Source organism: Pan troglodytes, chromosome 7 (genome assembly GCF_028858775.2).
Source record: "Pan troglodytes isolate AG18354 chromosome 7, NHGRI_mPanTro3-v2.0_pri, whole genome shotgun sequence".
Classification (NCBI taxonomy): Eukaryota; Metazoa; Chordata; class Mammalia; order Primates; family Hominidae; genus Pan; species Pan troglodytes.
Window position 1 is genome coordinate 111842436 of NC_072405.2, and position 17411 is coordinate 111859846.

The 17411-nt window shown below is 40.3% G+C and overlaps 1 protein-coding gene across 1 annotated transcript in view; it reads left to right on the plus strand.

The window, feature by feature from the left end:
• Positions 1-17411, plus strand: part of GRHL2 (grainyhead like transcription factor 2) — a 178251-nt gene that overhangs the window by 112826 nt on the left and 48014 nt on the right. Inside the window, exon 9 of the mRNA XM_519890.9 lies at positions 14058-14216. Coding sequence (XP_519890.3) covers positions 14058-14216 — 159 coding nt within the window. The remainder of the gene's footprint in view (positions 1-14057; positions 14217-17411) is intronic.

The following is a 17411-nucleotide window of genomic DNA, read 5'->3' on the forward strand; positions in this document are numbered from 1 at the left end:
AAAGAAAGAAAATGAATGGCTGACCCCATTTCCTTGAGCAAAGCCGTTCAAGCAGGCCACCCTGCTTTTGCCACCTGCCCTGTCCTCACGCCACACTTTCTCCTTCCCCACAAAGATGGGCCTGCTGGTGCAGCACTTCCAGCACATAGGGCTCTCTCTATCCACGTCTTCTGTTGCCCTGGTACATCACCTGTCCATATCGTGCATATCATTGACCGGAACTGATGTGGGAGTGAAAACTCCTTGCACTCTTCAACGGAGCATTTGCATGCTGATTAACCTAACACTAGTGAGCTCCTCTGCATAATTCTTACCTCACTCCAAAGATCAGTGCATGCTTTCAATTACAGTGCTGAGACATATCAGTGTTTTCTTCTCCATGCCTTTACACATCTATTCTTCATTTCCCCCATCTCTCTCTAGCTCCTTTCCCTGGCATCCTGAATTTCATTTTTATTCATTTACATGATCTCTGCACACCTTTCTTTAGTATATTTTTTCTGTTATGAATAGTGGAGGCAATTCCTTGTTCTTTTTTTGCAAAACCATGCAAGAAGCACAGCACTGAGAAATTTCCAAAGCAAGAATGAGGATTATGATCAGAGAAGATGAAGCTTGCAGGAGGCATACAGTGACCCTCCGCTCTACATGTGCAACTTAAGAAATTCAACAAACAAATCCTCACATTTACCAGGGTGGTAATTGGAAGTGACTACTTACACATAAGCCAATGTTCCTTTTATAGAGAGATTCCTCTAATCTTGGGTCTCTTTGGAATGCTTCAAATGCATTGGATTTACAAAAGAGATGTGCATGTAATTTTTGAAACTGTGGGAAAATGCAAGGTGAGGAGACATGTTGATATTTCCTCTGGGCCCTATTTGCATTAATAGTTTCGCCCCATTGCCTTCCTGTTGGATTTTGCTTTAATACTAACAAGGAGGTATCATCTAAGAACTGAGAGCCAGTCTCAGGGAGGTAAACAGGGATGTGCTAAGATGAGTTGGCTGGTGAGAAGAAACTAAAAGTGCAAGTTGAAAGTAAAATGTTCTCATCTATATTTGTAAATCCACTTTAAAGGGAGAAAATGAAGTTGATTTAATGTCCCAGCACTGCCTGACAGCTGCCCTGGACTTAAGAGTGCATTTGATGTGGCCTGGGTCATGGTGACTGCAGTGACTGGCTTCATGTTGTGAGATGTGACTAGAGCCATCATATAGGCTGACTTACTATTTCTATAGAAAACCTAGCTCTCTTCCTCCTCTCACTTCCTCCACTCACCTCCTCTCTCAGTGTTGTCTTTTCAAGGTGAGCAAGCCAAGCCTAGCTTTCTGCTCCAGCAGCTGCTACTAGAGAGGAAAAATAACTCTGTGTCCTCATTATCTCAATTTTAGTAGCTTAAAAGATAAGATGGTGAGAACTGCAGGGCTTTGGCCATAGCTTATGGAAAAGGAGTAAATTGGAGAAAACATAGGTGTTCTCACTTCTCATACGCTGCAAATTATTCAGTCTCTTTGGGTGAAAAATAAGGTTATGCTAATTGAAAGGCTGGCTTGTATTCGGTACCAAATCATGGCAAATCCATCAACTTGTCTCAAATGTGTTCTTTTTTCTCCTTTCCCCCTTCCCTCTATCTCTCTTCCAGTTCTTTTTGGTCTAAACTGCTTAACCAGTTTTTATTGAGCCTCCATTGTGTGCCAAGCACAGTTCTTTTGAAAATTAAAGTTTTGATAGTCTTAACGGATCATGCTTTCCAAAGGGCTGTTCCTAAATGGACAGCGTTCTTAATCTGCTGACCTCCATTGCTGGATACCAAAGGAGAAGGGAATATGTGTAAACACTGTTTTTCAGGATGCAAATGGAAACCAAAGGACTGTCTGAAGGAGACTACACTCCTGAGTGCCCTGTGGGTTCATGACCTTGCTTATTCCACAGCCCGCACCCCTCAGCGCCCCAGTGCTTTTGTCTGGGGAGTTCTCTTTCTGCTTACAAGACAGTCTAGGATGATATGGGGTTGATAGATATTCATGATTAAGAAAAAGTTATACTCCAATTTTTTGCCTAAATTAATGTATTGGCTGATTTTAAACAGGCGATCTTGTGGAAAATTACAGAGTATTACAGAACATATCTCATGGTCTCAAAAGTAAAAATAGGGCTGGGGGGCACTCCTGGGAGGGGTCTTGAAAGATTGCATTGCACACTGCAAAGCAGGGCAAATGGCATTTTTTTATGTGTTTGCTGAGGTGTGGTGTGAGTAAAGGAAGCCTTAAAGGAGAAAAGTAAACATTTGCTGGAGTCTTTGGTATTGAACTTAAACAAAGCCATGCCTTTGTTCCAGTTTTATAAGGTAATGGATGTTAGGAAAAGCTATAAAGCTGGAGTTAATTCATATATAAAAGGAATAATCTTTGGAAGGCATCTCACCAAAGGTATCAATGGCTAGATCTTTGTTAGAATGTGAAGTATCCATGGTTTCTGGACTGAATTTTGCTTAGGACTCTGTAATTAACATGTACGAACTATTGTATTGTGCAGAGAATTAGATTGCATACTTGGATTTCATAAAATGATTGTGTGTGCATGTGTACACAATGACTAATATTTGTTCAGTGATTACCATATACCAGGCACTCTGCCAGGCAATCTATATGCATTATGCAATATTCATATTTTTAAGTAAATAGCAGTTTCCATTTAACTAATGAGGAATTTGAAGCCCAGAAAAGTTAACTAGCTTACCTGAGGTTGCACAGCTGGCGCCTGGTAGAGCTGGAATTCTAACCTTAGGCTGTCTGGTTCTGAAGCATGTGCTCTTTCCATGGCACCTTTTTGTTTTGGAAAGACCTAGTAGTAACATCTCCTTTATTATCTCTGACAAGGGAATAACCATTCCTGTGAAGCTGCGCACCCACTGCATATCAGGCACTGGGCCAGGCGGTGGAGGGTCCTGAACAAACAAGCCAGGCAGAATCCCTGCGCTCAGAGAATGTTTGGACTAGGCTAGCAACTGAGACACAGATGTAAATAATTGTAATACAAGGTAGGTAAGTGACAGTGGGTCTATGGGAGATAAAGTGCTAGAAGAGGTCTGAAGAGAGAGGCAGCTCCATTTTTTATTTTTCTACATTTTATTTTTTAAAATTTCAAGTGAAAATTTGAAAGACTAATACATTTGATACCACTTACCCTTTACCTAGATTGACTCATTGTTAATATTTTGCCAGATTTGCTTTGTCTCTGCTCTCTCTCTCTCTCTCTCTCACACACACACACACACACACCTATACCTCATTTCTAAGTACTTCAGCATGTAGAGAGGTCCTCTTTCTGTGGGATCAGGAAGACACAAGGAAGGACGTGGCATGTAGGGTGTGTCTTCAGGGTCAGGTGGACTTAGACATAAGGAAGTTGGAAGAAGAGTGTGTGGTAGGGAACAAGGGGGTGTCCAAAGGTGCAGAACCTGGAAAGCACAAGGAGAGAGGGCACTGTGCCACTCAGGAGAGTGTGACACTCAGGAGAGAAGTTAGTGTTAATTGTAAAGAGGGGATGATTGAAGTCATGAGAAAGGACGAGATTGCTGGGGAGAGAATTGGAGGGTGGGCAAAACAGGGTGAAGTATAGGACTTAGACACTCTCCATTTAGAAAATGTAGAGGGAGGGGAGCTGGAGAAGGAAGGGGTGGTGAGTAAGAGCAGAGAAAAAGAACAGGGAAGGAAGGAAGGGGAAGGAGAACGAAGAGGACAAGGAGAGGGCCACCAAAGTCCAATGGTTCAGGCAGTGGTTGCTCAAACTGTGGTCCTCAACAAGCAGCATCGGTGCTGACTTCGTAGATTGTTACAAACACAAATACTTGTATCTCCCAACCCAGGTCCACTGAATTAGAAACTCTGGGGGTGAGGCCCTTTAACCTGTGCTTCAGCCAGGCCTCCTGGCGATTCTGATGCACACTAAATTAGGAAACGCCCGATATAAAGATGCTGCTAAGAAGGCTGCCCTTGATTTAAAGAAAGCAATTTCAGAAGTAAATTTATACACGCACATGTGAACAAAAGCCACGTAGAAAGACATTCATTGCAGCATTATTTATGACAGGAAAACACTGGAAACAACCTAATGTTGAAGAAATTGTCATTCCATATTTCATACTTTTTTAAAGGGAGAGAGAAAGCGATCTTCGGACTTTATTGTTAAGTGAAAAAAAGCAAGATGCAGACCTGTGTGCGTTTTATGCTACCATTTGTGTAAAATAGGAAATGAGGTGTATTTGTATTTGCATAACATATTTCTAGAAGGATACTCAAGAAATTGTTGGTTGGCTGGGAAACAAGGAAGGGAGGTCATTTTCACAGTTTACCCTTCTGTGCCTTTTGGATTTTGCACCATATTCAGGTGTTAAAAACTCAAAACAAGTTTTAAGTATTAAACATGAACAGAAAAAGCTTCACATAACAAATGCCAAAAAAGTCGAGTGAATGAATCTTTCAGTCTGTACTTAAATTCTTCTTCTGCCTGGGAGCTCATTATTTCACCAAGCAGCCCAATCTCTCATTATGCACATCCCTCATCCTGATGTGCTGCTTCGCAAGATCTGCTCGAGTGACAGAGCAGAGAGGAGAAACTGTTGTAGTTTGAAGAGCAGTGAAGGTTTCTGCCTGAGAGACTTCCCCGTGCTCTCCCCAGCAATACCTGGGATTCAACCCCTCCCAAAGTGCTGTGGGGAGAGAGATTTAACGTTTTCAAATCAATTCTCCTTAATTAAATGTTTGTTCCATTAATGCAAATCATAACTAATCTACCTTTGGATCATTTGAAGTTAGCTTCACAAAATCCCCAGGGACAGAATCCAGCTGGAAGGTAGCAATAGAAAGAGGAAGTAGTAATCCTGCAGGAAGGAGGGCTTGAACTGGGGGACCCTGGGAATGCTAAGGAGGCCACCCAGGCAGGAGCATTAGGGAGGTAAAATGGAGAGGGCTTTGTTGACTCTGTCATGGGGGTGAGAGCTTGGAGTTCAAGAACAGGACCAGCTGAGAGACTAGGTGTCTGAAAGGAGAGAGATAATGTTGATGATAGTAAAATTCTTTCGATTTTCATGACACTCTACTGTTTAAAAGTATTATTTCATGTAAGTGTCACAGTACCAACGTAGGGGTTGTTATACCTATTTAAAAGAAGAAAGTGAGGCCCAGAAAGGTTAGACAATGAGTCCAAGGCTGTAGTGCTAGAGTTTGCACCAGGCACACCATTTTGAGCCTCTTGGCAGATGTTTTTTTCTGGCTTTGCTTTACTCTCGTTATAAGCGAACCCAGGTTTGACTTCTCACCACTTGAAAGCCAGACTCAAGAGACAAGGGTTGGTGGAAGGAAAAGCAAGTTTATTCAGAAAGCCAACATAACCGAGAAGTTGGTGAGCTAATGTTCTAAGGTACCATCTTAAGTCAGTACAAACTTTAGGCTCTTTCGATATTAAGGGCAGAAGGATAAGAAGAGGATTGAGATCAAGAGGTAACCAGCGACTGCAGACATCTGGACAGCAGTGAGTGTCCAAGGAGGCTGGGAACTTCCTTGTCCTTGGTCAGGTCACAATGCTCCTAAAAATCTTTAACAAAACATAGTTAGTTGTTTACATACTTCCCCATTCATCCCAGGATTAGTTTTAAAAGCTACATGACTGCTGTTTTCACATATTATGTCAGTGCTCTGAAATCATCCTTGCCTATGTGCAGGAATGGGTAAAGACCCCTTAAACAAAAATGGAGTTAGTTATGTTAGTTCTTTTGCTTTCTTACTGTTACATCTTCTCACCCACCACCTTCAGAGAAAGCTCTTTCTTCCTCTCACAAAACTTCACTTGTGAGTTGATCTCCTTTATCCCCTGATTCTGAGGCTCTTGACTCCCACAGCCACTCCTCTCTGGAGCCTCTTACATACCTCATCTCTTGTCATGTGGACACCTCCTTCATCTCAGAAGTGCCCCGCTGCTTGGACAGCTGCCCGCTCCCAGTACTCCCATCCCTCCCTTAGCTGAGGTGCTTCTTCTCCATCTCCTTGACCTGTCTCACTTGCCCAGCAATCACCTTCCTCTCCTCCCTTCCATTGGTCTGGCCTCTGGAAGTAGCATGGATGCTCTCTACTACTGAACACAATGGCCTTTTCTCAGTCCTCATGCCCCTATCCTCTCTATAGCTTGGATGTCGGAGGCTGTGGCCACAACTCTATCTGCCTTGGCCTCAGAGATGCACACTTGGCCTCATTCAGTGCTTATTACTGGATCACAGTGATAAACGCAGATTGATTTGCCTTTTTCCTCACCACTCCCCGCCTTTCAGGTTCTTTCTTCACCTTCCAGATATAAACCCTCCTTTTCCATTAGGGTGATCTCTCCATTTTTTCAGAGCCAGCATGCGCTTTCTTTCTCTTCCATCTCTCTTTCTCCTGTCTCAAGACTCCTACAGGAAATCTTCCCTGGCTGCCTTGTTGAGCTCTCTTCTTCTTCTTTCTGTTTTTAGAGATGGAGTCTCGCTCGCTCTGTCACCTAGGCTGGAGTGCAATGGCGGGATCTCAGCTCACTAAAACCTCTGCCTCCCAGGTTCAAGCAATTCTCCTGCCTCAGCCTCCCCAGTAGCTGGGATTACAGGCATGTACCACCATGCCCGGCTTATTTTTGTATTTTTAATAGAGACGTGGTTTCACCATGTTGGCCAGGCTTGTCTCGAACTCCTGACCTCAGGTGATCCACCTGCCTCGGCCTCCCAAAGTGCTGGGATTATAGGCGTGAGCCACCATGCCTGGCCTTCTCTCTCACTTCTTAAAGCAAGCAGAGTCTGGAGTATTCAATTTAATATCTAATTACATACCTTCTACAACAGTGAATACTGTTGGACCCCCACCTTTTCCTTGAGGGCAGGGCCCTGCCATAGATAGACTTCTGTATTTCCCATGGCCTCTATATATAGCATCTTCAGAGTGTGGATGGATAGATAGATAGATAGATACATATATACATACATACATATTGATGAAGATATTCATGCTGAATATATAGTTGATGCTCAATTTATGATTGTTGATTGATAGATAACATCCAGTCAGAGCAGCTAACTCCACTATATTAAATTGACTTCAGCTACTCGTATTAATCTCTGCTCTTAGGAGGTATTGCTTATGAAAGCAAGAGCATAGATAAAGTTGTATTTAGAAAAATAATTTATCTTCTCTTAAGTTGTTGGACAAATATTTGTTGACTGTCTACCATGGGCCTAGTACTGGGAATAGAGTGAGCTTGAGGAAGGCAAGTACCCTCCTCTTAAGGGCTTTTCAGCATCATGGAGCAAACAGATAATTAAACACTAAACAAATAAATAATAAGATAAATTCAAATAATTGTATGGGCGATGAAGAGAGGAGAAAAGAGAAATTTGACAGACCGTGCCACTGATCAGGGGCCAAGGGTTTGAGAGGAGGAGGGAGAGGAGGTAAAAGGCAGCTCTCCATGGGATGGTCAAGGCAGGTATTTCCGAAGAGTTGACATTGGACTGAATCTGAATGAGAAGGAGCTGGCAGTGTGATGATCTGCAGGGACAGCACAGAAGGCAGAGCACACAGCAGGCAGCAAAGCCTCTGAAAGGAGAACAAACAAAAAGTGAGCACTGAAAGAATATGGGGAACTACAGTAGAGTATGTGAGTCCACCAAGCATGCATCTGCGTGTATACATACATACCCGCACAATTGAGAGGAGAAAATAAATATTTTATCAGGAAGAAAGGAAGAAATGAAATAAAAAAATTTGAAGAGTACTTTCTAAAAGTGCTATATAATTGTACGTTTTATGAAAGCTAGGCATTTCTTATGTCCTCAACAAAACAGCAAGATCCCTGGGGGCGGGTAGTCTGTCTTGCATCCCGTATTCCCATCTCCCAGCAAAATGCCAAGCACAGAGAGAAGATATTAAATCACTATTTGATGAATACATGCATAAAAAAAAGATGGTTACCCAAAGCTGAGATTTCACATTTTAATATTGTCTACTTTTAGTCTATCTTCCGTCTCAATTTGGCATTGCATCTGCACACAAATACAATCCTATCAAAGTGGAAGAAGAAAGGTAAAATGTGAGAAAGCTGTCTGTAGAAGTTCTAAAACCGAGAAAGGAACAGAGTGGAGAAACTGGCAAGAGCACATTTATATAGTTATATATTGTTTGTGAAAGGAAAATGTGTTCTAGTGTTAAAATGATTATTTCTTATGTATACCTTGTACCTCTAATTTAGAGGCTTCTCCTGTGCAATTTCTTGGAAAAGAATTTTTTTTTCAGTCTCGATTATCAGGATATAAGTAGCTTTCTTAGTCTTTAAAAAGAAACATCTTAAAAGTGCAAAATACAGTTGCTTAAAGAGGAAAATAAATACATTGTACCAAATCACAGATGTTACAGTTTTTTGAATCCCAAATTGCTTTCTGAATCAAAGGTAGGCCCATTTATTTTAATGGAAAGCTCTCAGAAAAAGCTTTAGGAGTTAATAATCAAGTTAATATAGCAATTCTAAAGCTCATTGATTTGTGCTTATTTTAATAAATCTTACTGTATGCATAATGTACAACTGAGGGGTATTATAATTTCAGCAAAGTCACTTGTCTTGGGTAGAAACCACAAAATGGGAATTGTAATTCATATGTAACAAATGATTTTGTAAAAAAATGCCAATGTTATGAGACTGCTTCTATTTCTGGGAAAGATCTTGGTACATTTAGAAACAATCTTTATCTGAATCAATCTTTGAACTGATGACAAAATTAAAATTGTATTTATTATCTGCCTAAATACACCTGATCTAATGAATTCTTTCTTAAAAAATAAATTGTGTGCTATTAGCATTATAGGAAAACAAGTAAGAGAGGTTTTAAAAATATTATATGAGCATTTGTAACTTTCTTAACGCTTGGGAGACAGATAGATTGTTCACGGCATTTATACATCCTTTACATAATCAAGGCTTCCACCGAAGTGAAAAATAACTTTCTGTGCTTGACATTTGGATGAACATTTGGTAGAGGAAATTATACCTTTTCCTTAAGCCCCTCTAATACATATTTACAAACAAGTGCTTTGTAGATACACTTCCAAGTAATTTGCTTTCACATTTGCCTGCTGTGCATGGAGCTGAGACATGGTTGGGTTTGCAAGATGAAACAAATGAATGCTTATCAGTTTCCAAGCTAAGGCTTTAGTTAATGTCTTTCCATGATTTCCCAAACTCCTCCCCACCCCCAATTTCAGTTAAAGTTCAACCATTTGGGTTTTGAGTGCAGCACAGCGAGACTATGATTGATACCATCAAGGTACTGAAACTGTGCTTTGCCAGTGGGTCAGGCAGCTAGGCAAGAGGAAACAATGCCAACCCTATTATAATTTCCTTCCCTTATAGGTTCACTGGGAGCTGACAACACAATGTAGCAGAAAAGGCAGATTCTTGTGTTGTTTACTTTTAATGGAATTAGAGAGCCCATTAGAGCTTCTACTGAGGACCTCTCTCTATTGAGAGAACCTAGCCTAAGTGTCTCCCGGTGAAGTCTGATGTGTGGTAGCTCATTTGACCTTTAAAGACCATCTCTACTGGGTGGTTGGTTTTTATAACTCCTCCAGGGAAAATTTAGACTATGTATTATAGTATATCGCCAGTAAGCAGTTATTTCAGTGGATCTGGCGGGTCTGTCCCACTTAAATGGCCCTTGTAAATATTCACAATCTATCACGTCGGCTCTTAGTTGAGACTTGAGCTGATAAGGCCACATTTAATATTGCTTCCTGCCTGTCTGAGTGTATGTATGTCCACTGTGATTGACATGTGGTTAAATCACTGAGCCAACCATGAATCTCAATAGCTTAGGAAATATTCATCAGAACACTTTTCTCCTCTGGCTCCTGTAGTTCTAGGCAGGCTTTATGAGGGAGTGGAAAATAACCAGTCTGCGTTAAGACTCCTGTGATTATGGCCACCAGCAGGAAGATCTCTATGAAGCACATGGCCAAAACGATGAACAACTGCATAGCTCACCAGAGTGATCATTTGCTTTGCTGACATACAACTGCATTTTATACACTCTGGCCAAGATGTTTTTCAGGTGTTCCCTGAAAAGTATACTTTTTTTTTAACCTAAAGGTTAGTGTTTGATGAAGCTGTTGTTATCTTTAGAGCACCATCGTATGTTCTCTCTCAATCTTCCCTCTGACTTCTGTGATTGCAGGAACCATAACCAGTGCATCTATGCTAGTGCCTAGCACAGCTTCAGGAACTTGGTAGGCGCTTCAAAAATATTTGTTGCATAAATGACTGTTAAATAAAAATTCTCTGCCATTAGGGCTTCTCCAGGGACAGCAGACAGCATTTTCTGTCTGTGTGATTGTAGTGGGCAAAATACTTACACCATGGAAAATCAGTAGGAGAATTGGACATAGCATTTTTTTCTTTCTTTCTTCCTTCCTTCCTTTCTTTCTTCCTTTCTTTCTTTCTTTCTTTCTTTCTATCTTTTCTTTCTTTCTCTTTTTCCCCTCCCCTCCCCTCCTCCTCCCTCCCTCCCTTTCTCTTTCTTTCTTTTTTCTTTCTTTCTTTCTTCCTCTTTCTTTCTTTCTTTTTCTTTCTTTCTCTTTCTTTCTTTCTCTCTCTTTTCTTCCTTCCTTTCTCTCTCTCTCTCTTTCTTTTTGACAGAGTTGCACTCTTGTTGCCCAGGCTGGAGTGCAATGGCACGATCTCGGCTCACTGCAAACTCCACCTCCCAGGTTCAAGAGATTCTCCTGCTTCAGCCTCCTGAGTAGCTGGGATTACAGGTGCCCACCACCATACCCAGCTAATTTTTGTATTTTTAGTAGAGATGGGGTTTCACCATGTTGGCCAGGCTGGTCTCGAACTCCTGACCTCCAGTGATCCACCCACCTAAGCCTCTCAAAATGCTGGGATTACAGGTGTGAGCCACCACGCCCAGCCTGTGTGTTCTTTCTTAGTAGTCTTTGTCACTCAGTTCCTGTGAATCACCTGACATTTGCATCTTTAGTCATTCTCTTTTTCTTTACTGTTCCTCAGTCCTTGTCAGACCCCTGCTCTAAGCCCAGTGAATGTGTGGGTTTGTATTTCACTAGTGTTCTCCATGCCCAGGGCTCTGTTTTGTCTTCCTGGGGCCTCTGTGCACACCTGCCTCTCTGTACACACAACACAGAGGACCACCCTGTGTTGGTCACTGCTGGATCACTCATCCATCTCCCTCTTGGACTGTCAGCTCAATGAAGCAGGGGTTTGAGTTTCTTCTCTATCCCCTGTATCTAATGTTGTGTTTGACCCATTGTGGGCTTGTGTGGATGTTTACAGACTGAATGAATGAATACATGAATTAAAGAAATGAATGAAGGAAATGAATGTATTGGCAGTTAGATCATCTTTTTTTAAAAGCAACTTTTAATGGTATATATTTAAGACACACAGCATGATGTTATGGAATACATGTAGATACTTTATCCATCATCTCACATCCAACGTCTCACACAGTTACCCATTTCTTTTTGTTTTTGGTAAAAGTAGCTAAAATCTACTCATTTAGCATTGATTCCATATACAGTACCTTTTTTTTTCTTTTTCCCCTGACTTCCCATCTACAGTACAATTTTATTACTGATGGTCCTCGTGTTGTACCTTAGTTTGCTAGATGTGTTGGCATAATTAGATCGTTGTTGGGCACTTGTTTTCAGGCAGTGGCTGGAAGCGTGAGAGCCCAGGGGTCAGGGCATAGGGTTGCTGTAATCAGCCTGTCACTAAGCCCTGTCATCTGGCCTGATTGGTGTGGATGTGGTACCCCACTAAGACATTCCTCAGTGCCAGGTGAGGAGCTCAAAAATAAAATAAAAATGAGGTTTATAGAGATGTAGCACTACAAATGAGATGCCTGGATTGCCAAAAGCCTACAGGCTTTGGGTTTAAAATGAACTAGATCAGGTCTAGTAGTTAAATCAAAAATTCAAAAGGCTTTTATTTTATTTATTTATTTTGAGATAGGATCTCGCTCTGTCACCCAGGTTGGGAGTGTAGTGGCGCAGTCTCAGCTCACTGCAGCTTCAACCTCCTGGGCTCAAGCAATCCTCCCATCTCAGCCTCCCAAGTAGCTGGGACTACAGGGATGCACCACCACATTCGGCTAATTTTTAAACTTTTTGTAGAGATGGGATGTTGCCCAGGCTGATCTCAAACTCCTGAGCTCAGGTGATCCCTCTGCCTCAGCCTTCCAAAGTGCTGGGATTACAGGCATGAGCCACCACGCCCGGCTGAAAAGCCTTTAACATGCAGTCCGTTTCTCATGGCTTTGCTTCCTTGAGGGCTGCTCTCCATAGTGTCGCTGTGGTGTGAGGGACTTCAGGTCCAAGGCTTAAAGGTGAATGGAAAACCCAGGGAATCAAATAAGACAAGCATTAAATAGTATTTCTAATGAAATAGTTTTCAGAATACATAATTTTACAATTTTAAAGCAATGAATAGTTTAACATTTTATTTTAAATAAAAAGAATACATGTGGCATCAAATGAAAATAGTACCAAGAGTATAATATAGTGTGCCTGGATCTCCCCAGAAACCACCTCTTAATCATCAGCGTAGTTACCATGTAAACCTGGGTGCTACACTGATACCTCAATTCCGTGATAAATCACTCTTAAATGGTATCAATGGACTGCCATCCACTATTTAAAATGAGGAGAAATTTAGCTCATTTACACTCCTCCCTCTCTTCTTACCAATATTTTATAATAAAATAAAATAATTATTTTTAATTCTTTTGTTGGTCAGCACTGTAATCTTAGTAATTTCCTGGAGTTTCCATTTTTTTGAATTCATGTGATTTCTCTTATATCTCTTGATGCGCTGTGCTGTAAGGTGAGGATGTTGATGCCTTCACTAATTCACTATATTTTCTCTCTCCTGTTTCAGATCTTACATTTAACAATCTTTTACTTTTTCACTAACCTGGAAGTATATTTGTATCTACATTTTGTCCTGCAGGGAGGGATCCTAAAGGGAAAATTGAAATCTGAAATTAAGTGACTTGTGTAAGGTTTCTTAGCTGGTTAATGTTACAGCTGGAGCTAAAACCTGGGGCATTTGACTCCCAATCTCGTAGGCTTTCTGCAGATAAACTCAGTGATTCGCTCATCTAATGTTTATTGAGTGCTTATTTTCCTCCAGGCACTAGGTACCAGTAATACAAAAATAATAAGTGGTCTCAAATTGCATGCTTCATAATCAAGGAACAAAGACAGATATGTAAACAAATAACTAGGTTTCAATGCAATAATGTGCAAAGGAAGGTGTTATCTGATTTTTTTTTTTATTCCACAGGCCAGAGATTAGAATAACTGATATAACTATTAGAAGTGGCAACTTTGATATGTTGAGGAAACAGTGTTTTACCCAGGCCACTTATGCAGGTTTAAAAAATAAGTAAGACTTGGCCAGGCACGGTGGCTCACGCCTGTCATCCCAGCACTTTGGGAGGCCGAGGCAGGCGGATCACGAGGTCAGGAGACTGAGACCATCCTGGCTAACACGGTGAAACCCTGTCTCTACTAAAAATACAAAAAATTAGCCAGACGTGGTGGCAGGCTCCTGTAGTCCCAGCTACTTGGGAGGCTTAGGCAGGAGAATGGCGTGAACCTGGGAGGTGGAGGTTGCAGTGAGCTGAGATCACGCCACTGCACTCCAGCCTGGGTGACAGAGTGAGACTCTGTCTCAAAAAAATAAAATAAAATAAAATAAAATAAGACTTTGCTGATATACTTCCAGGAAAGCAGTTTAAATGGTCTGTTTCAAGATTAAATATGAAAGCAGATTTTAAAAATAATGTATAATTATAAATTATACGTTTTATGCTCAGCATGTTTTTATGTGAAAAGAATATCAAAATATTCTTCGGTTGTCTTTATGGGGTTGTTTAGTATTTTGACTTAAAGTCTAAAGTTTATGCATTTATTGTACATTCTTTTTATGGTGACTTGTGAACTTTTTCTTTCTCTTTCCCTCAGATTTTCATCACCGTGAATTGCTTGAGCACAGATTTCTCCTCCCAAAAAGGGGTGAAAGGACTTCCTTTGATGATTCAGATTGACACATACAGTTATAACAATCGTAGCAATAAACCCATTCATAGAGCTTATTGCCAGATCAAGGTCTTCTGTGACAAAGTGAGTAAAGATGACAGTTTTTTATAAAGGTATCTTTTTTATTAGATATTACTTTTAATGGCATTTCTTCCTTGTCACCTTCACTTGTCTAGTGGTGTCAAAATATTCACTTTACTCATCACAATGGGAGTGGTAATCTTCTATTCTCAGTTCCTGTTAGATATCTAGGAAGTCTTCAGTCAACTATTTTTTTTTTTAAGTTTATCATTTTTATCACTAATTTAATGACTGACTGTTTCTTAGTCAGCTCGGGCTGCTATAACAAAAAAACATAGACTGGATGGCTTAAACAACTGAAATGTATTCCTCAAAGTTCTAGAGGCTGGAAAGTCCAAGGTCAAGGTGTCAGCTAATTTGGATCTTAGTGAGGGCTCGCTTTCTGGCTTGCAGACAGCTGCCTTCTCACTGTGTCCTCACATGGCATAGAGACAGAGCACGTGCACAAGCTCTCTGGTGTCTCTTTTTCTAAGGACACAAATTCTATCATAAAGACTCTACCCTCATGACCTCATCTAAACCCAATTACCTCCCCAAAATTTCACCTACAAATACCATCACATTGGGAATTGGGAGTCCAACATATGAATTTTGGGGGTACACAAACTTTAGTCTGTAATACATTGTGCTATAAGTTTGATCCAATTAGATAGCTCAGATAACAGATTAATATTCTTTACTGGGCATAGACCCTGTCCCAGAGCATATCAGGGCATCCGTTATTATTTTGTGGGTTAAATGGGACCTCATCTAGGACTTTTTGGAATGGAAATAGCACTTATAAAATAAGTTCATTAGTACATATGCACTTAGTAAACATGTACTTTGAATCTCCCTGAATCCCACCCCAAAAGAGTTGAAAAATGTGAACAGCAAAACTTAAAACCCTATGATTAGGTGACAGAAGATCCTCACAAATCCCAAATATGAATGGGACCAAGCATCAACAATTTCAAAACCTGTGTGATATCAGCATTTGTGAGGGAAAGTAATGGGGCCACCTGATAGCCAAAGAACAGGAATCCTACAAAGTTTTCCAAAGTACTCACTGGAAAGTGAAGTGGGCTGTCTCAGGAGAGCATGTGAGACTCGGGTGGGAGGGTACAGATCTAGTGGATTCTAATTTGCCAGTGAGTGCAAGAGGACTGAGCATTGAAATGTTTTAGGCTCTATGAATCCTGAGAAGTCAGAAACAAAAGTTCCCTTCTAAGACAAAATCCTGCTTTGGAGAAAAAAAAAATTATCGGAGTAAAGTCTAAGCTGAGTTGAGAAAAAAAGGTGAAAAGGAAAGAGGTCAAAATAAAAATGAAGAGGAAGATGGGACGGGATACAGAGTAGGCAGATCTCAGAAAATCTGACTATATTTGTATCACTCTGTGAACACACCAGATGGGCATCCTGGGAGCCATGAAGCTAGAAGAAATCCTGGCTCACTCATTTCACTTGAAAATGACCAACAGAAAAGAAAAAGCAGTTGAATCCCATACAATGTTTCATGAAAAAAGAGATTAAGATCAGACTGACTTCCCCATGAATAATGAATGCCTATCAAAAAGGCCCACAGAACAGGTGAAAACTGTAGCCTAACATTTCAAAATAAGCTAAATGAAATTAAGGAAATAATGGAAGTTATGAAGATCAATGTAAATCACAATTTGAAAAAATCAACTTGAGATGTGTAGAAAATAGAATGACTTGAAAAGAGATGAGATGGAACTCAAGGAATTTAGAAATAAAAGATTAAAATAGATTAGAATTAAAAACTATGCTAGAAGCAACACAAGAGTAAATAAATATAAAAGATAATGCTCTAAGAAAACAAGCTGGAAAACAATAACATTTTTAAAATCAGAGAAAATGAAAGAGGTGTGAGAGAAAATACAGATATAGAAGAAAGGTAAAGAAGATGTAATATAGGCCAGGTGCGTGGCTCACACCTGTAATTCCAGCACTTTGGGAGGCCAAGGTGGAAGGATCACATGAGTCCAGGAGTTCGAGACCAGCTTAGGCAACAAAGCGAGACCCCTGTCTCTACAAAAAAATGTAAAAATTAGCCAGGTTCAGTGATGCATGTCTGTAGTTCTAGGTACTCAGGAGGCTGAAGCAGGAGGATTTCTTGAGTCCAGGAGTTTGAGGTTACGGTGACCTATGCTCCAGCCTGGGTGACACAGCAAGACCCTATCTAAAAAAAATAAAATCCAATATACATATAATAGGAATCTTTGAGGAAAAAAAATTGGGGGGATGGAATACTAAAAATACATTGCTTTAAATATGCGTTTAAATACATATGCTCTAAGGAAAATTTTAAACAGAAAGCATATGTATTTAAACAGCCCACCACCCACTTGGGAAAATTGATCCAGTATAACCAATACAAAATAGTTAAGCTATTGGACTTTTTGAAAAAAGAAAATAATATTCTTTGGGCATCTAAGTAAATAAAATAAATATTAAATCACTTATAAGGGAAATTTGATTATCAAACTTTTCAACAGCAACACCTTGTCAGAAGACAATGATATTTAAGGTAATCAAGTAAAGAAAATGTGAGCCAAGGATTTTATATACAGCCAAATTGACTTTGAAGTATAAAGACTGCAGGCAGAAACAAAATAAACCCCCAAAATCCAGAGAATATTTCTTCTCGGGGACTCTAGTAGTCAACAAACTTTAGACAAGCAACATTACTGTAAAGACATTGATAAAACGATGGGTGGTGAGCATTCAGGATCTATTTACCTGTAGATCTAATTCTAAATGATGGTGGAGACAGTGTGACAGTATATTCTGACAAGGTATAGACATCGTACAATTATTTTAAAATTGGGAAGGATAGGAGGGGTATGTGAGAAATAAGTTGACTAACTGCTTACAGAGATTAACTGTAAGTGAAAGGATAGTACTTCATATTAGATGCTGGGAAGAGAGAGGAACAGGGAGCAGATATTAGTAGCCAGTTCACTATTGCCCAACACTCTTTTTTAAAATTATTTTTCCGTAAGTTATTGGGATACAGGTAGTATTTGGTTACATGAGTAAGCTCTTTAGTGGTGATTTGTGAGATTTTGGTGTGCCCATCACCCGAGCAGTACACACTGCATGATATTTGTAGTCTTTTATCCCTCAACCCCCTCCCACTTTTCCCCAGAAGTCCCCAAAGTCCATTGTATCATTCTTATGCCTTTGGGTCATCAT